A 4,938-nucleotide genomic window follows, 5' to 3' on the forward strand; every position below is an offset into this window, starting at 1 on the left:
GCTGCCGCGCGCTGTTCCATGGGTGTCGGGCGGAGGGGGGTGGGGGACTCGAGTCACGTGACTTGAGTGGAGTCAGTCTTAAATTGCCAGTTCAAGGACTAAGGACGAAAACTTCTGAAAGACTGCACCGGACTTGACTCATCTGTTGTGATGGACCGTGAGGACGGATGTTGACGCAAGAATTATCCTTTTTTAAGATGGATTAGCCGCAGCGGTTTAGCAGAATCCTCAGCCTCTTCCTGCTCCATCCGCACTTGGACACTTGGAGATTTGATGGAGAAACTGTTTTATGGGGAAGTGATTTTATGTGTGTGTGTGTGCGCGCTCATGAGTAATTTGTATACAAATGAGTAGTGTGTCCAGAATTTCCGGCAAGTGTGAAATTAAACAACCAAGTCAATCTTTCGTGATGTGCCTATATCCAGCCCACTGTGATGAAACAGTGGGACAAATGAACATTTGCCCCTTCTCAAGGTTTCTCTTTTAGTTTTCCCCAGATGGGGAGTTTTGAGTTTTTCCTTGCCCTACCGGGGGTTCAGGTCAGAAGATGTTCATATTTCTCAACTGAGGGCAACTGAGAAGCCCTTTGAGACTCTTTTTGTGGTCAAGGGATACAGAAATCAACGGCACTTGACTTGATGATTTGAAATGAGCACATATGAGCAACTTGAACACACGAGCTAAACGCATCACCCCCAAAAAATCAGATGAAAAGAAATCAATCTGACCATCCACCAGGTGTCGGCGCCGACATCGTAGCGCAGTTGCCACCTCACTGAGCCGGATGCCGTTGCCATGACGACCGCGACGCTGTCATAAGACGGAGATCTGGACAGTAACAGAAGACAAACACGTGTGGCGCTTGAGGAAAGAACGAGATCCTCATCTTCATCTTCTTGGAAACGTCGCCAGAGGAACCCGGTCGTTCTGAAGGAGGTCCGCTGTGCGCACTTTTTGTTCCACTTAGAAGTGAGCGAGGAGTCCATCCAGCGGCTCGCCTTTGCTCAGACGTCCTCACATCACACGCTCCAAAAAAAACAACTTCTGGACTCCACCATGGGGGCGTCACTGAGAAGATTAGAACCTTCATCAAGTTCTTACAGCGCGGGCGCGGGCGCGGCGCGGACACACACGCACACGCGACGTAAACAAACACACACGCAGGAAGCGGATAAAGTCTGTGCTTCAAGGCGGTCTGAACCAAACAGCGGCCGTGTGGAATTTGTCCCCCGCAAATGGCGGACGTACTTGACACGATTGTTGATACGAAGTCGACGCCACATCTGTTAAATAACTACACACACGCACGCACGCACGTAGTGCTGACGTAAGTGGTTCGTTGGAGTCGTACAGGAGTTACGTCAATGTTGAGCGCCACTTAATGGGAGAAAAATCAAAATCCGGCACACGTTCTGTTTTTCTTGCTTCTGTGTCCCACATTTCCCTTCGTCATCATGTCCTTCAATGACGTCTCCGGTGTCTTTCTCACGTAGTTCACCATTTTGCTCGTGTCCTCCATGCGCCGCGACGTACATCAACATGTACGGCCGACGCTCAGGTCGCATCCGCGACAAGAGGGAAAAAAAAGGCCTTTTGTACCTCACAGATGCAAAGTCTTTTCTTCAAAGACGTTGGAGCCACGAGTGCTGCCATTAATCAAACGATGATCTGACTAAGCGGTTTAACTGGTTGAAATGAATCTCCATGCAGTGCCCGTGGCGGCTTACCAGTTCCTTTGGCACGGAAGCATACCAGCCTGCCATTTTTTGTTTTGTTTTGGGGTTTTTTTTGTCCAGAAAGCATCCAATCTGGAGGCCACATAACGGCACGCGGCTCCGGCAGAGTCAAGAAGAGGCAGCGTTTTATTGACCACATTTGGACACCCAAGGTGTCAAGATATGTTTAACGTAGCGCACAGACTGAGATGTGATTGTTACGTGGACATTTGTGGCAAAAGGCAAAAAAAAAAAAAAAAGTCTTCCTGGAGACGAAACCAAAGCTGGGAAATCCATCCTTTGTCCTACAAGCTGGTTTGTTTCACTTCGTCTTCGCGCATTTCCACCACCTTGTTCTCGTACCCAAACATGTCTTCCTCCTCCACCTCGTCTTCCCTGTGACACAAGGCAACAACCCACATGTTGGTCACCACTACAGAGCAATGCACACTTATTCTTACTGCGTTTGTTCCATGAAGTTCCATTTGGGTTTTTTTTTGTTTTGTTTTGTTTTTTTTTGCTATAGCAGTGTGCAGGTTTCTTTTGGTTGCGCTGCCTCCAGACTTTTGTCCAATCAGATTTCAGCCGCCATGTCTTTGCCATGTGAATCTCACCTGCCTGCCCAGGGCACGTGGGACTTAGTGGGGCTGTTTCGTCAACCGATCAGATTTCAAATTCACCGTAGCCGTCGAGGATGTCAACATTTTTTTCATAAAGTGTGTTTTTTTTGTTTTTTGTAAACAGTTGAAAGGGTGACATGCCCACCCTAACCTTTAGTTCGGCAAAGGAGAACCCTTTACGAGCCACAGGATTTGGCAGACCTGTGAGCAATATTTGCAAGAAATGTAACTTGTCACAAAGGAAAAAAAAATGTGCTCATGAAAAGTGGAAGCAAAACCAAAGGTGTTGGAGTTTTATTTTTGATGGGCTCTTCAACGTTTATACTGATTTCAATTTGAGTTTTGCAACGCGTGTTAGCATTACGCCCGAGGGCTTTCAGAAGAAAAACCACATCGTCTATTTGCTTTCGTTTTCACCTGCAAGTGGCAACAAAGCAAGCACGCTTGAGCTCTTTTTGCCATCCGCCAAAAACGTTGCAATGCCTGCTCAAGGAGGGTGCATGGAAATCATGGCTGGAAGAAACCGGTCTCATAAGATCAATTGTTTGCCCGTAACACAAAGAGGAAAAAAACAAAGTTGCCCAAATCAACGCCCCATGTAAGGTGAGGCAGTCAAATGTCAAGGGAGCACGGTTATGATCGTCGTTTGTCGTACGACGGCATGCGTGCTTGAGAGTGACCTGTCCTTCTTCAGGAGTCTGCTGAGGATGACGAAGACAAAGACGACGAAGAGGAAGACCACCACGGCCGTCAGCCCCGTCAACCACGGCTGAAGCGTCACCGAGCCGGAGGCGGACGCACGCACATCTGACAAACAATTAAAAACGGAAAGGAACGGATGGTTGTTTTTCATTTGAGTCAACAGCTGGACGTACTTTTTACTTGTTTCCAATTCGTCATTACTTTTCCAATTCATAGCGAAAAAATCGTCGGTGGAGCGATGTGAAAGAGAAGCTCATTGCAAATGTTTTGTATGTTGGTTAGCACGTCCACCTCACAGGACAGAGGTCATGGGCTCCATGCCGGGTCCCGGGCTTCCTGTGTGCAGTTTGTATGATTTTGGAATGTGGGAGGAAAGCTTACCTGGACCTTGACAAAGAAAAAATTGTGAAGAATGAATTATTTTGTAAAAATATATTCTGCGGACTTTACATGTATTCGTTTGTATTTTTTTATTTCAATATGTATTCACTCTGAATTAAAAAGTTAGGTCAACAATTTTAAAGCTGTTTATTCTTAAAAAAAACGCACACATTTTGAATTCATTTGAGAATGAATTCTTTTGAAATGGAATTAAACGTGGGCAAATATTCCATGTATGTATTGATTTGTATTCATTAGATCCAATTCTTCAAATTCACTAATGTATTGTAAAAAATGTCTATGTATTTTGCATGTCCATCAAATATTAAATGGATTATTGAATGCACATTGACAAAAATGTGACTGTACTATTATTTGAACAATTATTTGAACAATTTTACATGTGCACTTACAAATTACTCAGTTAATTATATTGAGTGATTGATGAATTGCTTGAGTGATTGATTGGCCTCAAGTGTGAAAGTGCTGCACAAAAGTTAGGCCAACGCCAAGGGGGGAAAAAACCAAACTTTACCTGTTTTGCGAGTGGAGGCCTGGGCTGCACTCTGCAGCGCACAGAAGACGACAAAAGCCCAAAACATCCCGAAAGTGTCCGAGTAGCTTGTTCACACACAAAGACAGATGACGCGCTACACTCCTCAAGCCTTTCCTTTTACTGCGGTGATCAAAGGTCACCGATACGCTGTGCTTTCCCTTCCAACCAGGGCGTGGAATCATCACGCTGCCTGCTGTGTGTGTTAGTCGCAAGCAGCGTGCAGCCCCTCGGTAATACGCATCCAACAAGTATTACGACAAGGACAAACTTCATTAGTTGGAAGTAAGATTGTGATTTCAGACTAGCGGTCCCTATAGGCAAGGCCTGGCTTGTTAGGAGACAGACATCGTTCATGAGGAAAGCTGTAATGTCACAAGTAGACCAGTGAGGTGACGAACGTGTTATGATTACAGATTGTCCATGAAGGCAACATCTGACTTGATCGACAGAAGGCTGATTGATGAGTTCACCGGGCCTATAGTTGATCGGTTGTGAGCAAACCTCTGATTTCAGACTGTCGCTCAAGGCAACACCTGACACTGTAAAACGTGAAAACCCTCCGGAAATGTGTTTATTTTAGAGTGAAAACTTTGTTATCGTTTTGTTTCTCAATGTTGTTTTAAATATGTCGTATGCTTGCATTGTAATTATGTACAGCACTTTGCTGCAGCAATGGTTGTTCTCAAAGTACCATACAAATAAGTTGAATTGAGTTAATACAGACAAAGTTGATCAAACGTGAGGAAAATGGTGATTTCGTACTGAAGCGACTTCAGGTCAGGCAAGTCATTTTAATGTGAAAGAACCCAAACGGAAACGATGTGTTTTCGTTGCCTTTTTTTAACCTTAAAATGTGTGTTTCAGCCAAAAGTACCGCTAAAAGACACACACACACACACACACACACACACACACACACACACACACACACACAAAAACACACACACACACACTACTATAAAAT

General features: G+C 45.0%; 1 protein-coding gene across 1 annotated transcript; it reads right to left on the minus strand.

The window, feature by feature from the left end:
* Positions 1-1,782: 1,782 nt before the first annotated feature.
* On the minus strand, positions 1,783-4,441 carry smim24 (small integral membrane protein 24). Its single transcript, XM_019871746.1, has 3 exons — positions 3,954-4,441; positions 3,016-3,142; positions 1,783-2,111 (listed from the first exon to the last, which is right to left on the minus strand). The coding sequence occupies exons 1-3, from the start codon at positions 4,018-4,020 to the stop codon at positions 2,021-2,023; spliced, it is 285 nt and encodes a 94-aa protein (XP_019727305.1). The 5' UTR covers positions 4,021-4,441; the 3' UTR covers positions 1,783-2,020.
* Positions 4,442-4,938: the final 497 nt, after the last annotated feature.

This window comes from Hippocampus comes, unplaced genomic scaffold (genome assembly GCF_001891065.2).
Source record: "Hippocampus comes isolate QL1 unplaced genomic scaffold, H_comes_QL1_v1.1 scaffold307, whole genome shotgun sequence".
Lineage (NCBI taxonomy): Eukaryota > Metazoa > Chordata > Actinopteri > Syngnathiformes > Syngnathidae > Hippocampus > Hippocampus comes.

Coding starts and splice junctions, on each gene's coding strand:
- smim24 (XM_019871746.1), bottom strand. CDS start 4,020: ATGTTTTGGGCTTTTGTCGTCTTCTGTGCGCTGCAGAGTGCAGCCCAG. Junction 3,143..3,953: donor GGCCTCCACTCGCAAAACAG/GTAAAGTTTGGT, acceptor ATTGTTTGTCAG/ATGTGCGTGCGTCCGCCTCC. Junction 2,112..3,015: donor AGACTCCTGAAGAAGGACAG/GTCACTCTCAAG, acceptor CTTGTGTCACAG/GGAAGACGAGGTGGAGGAGG.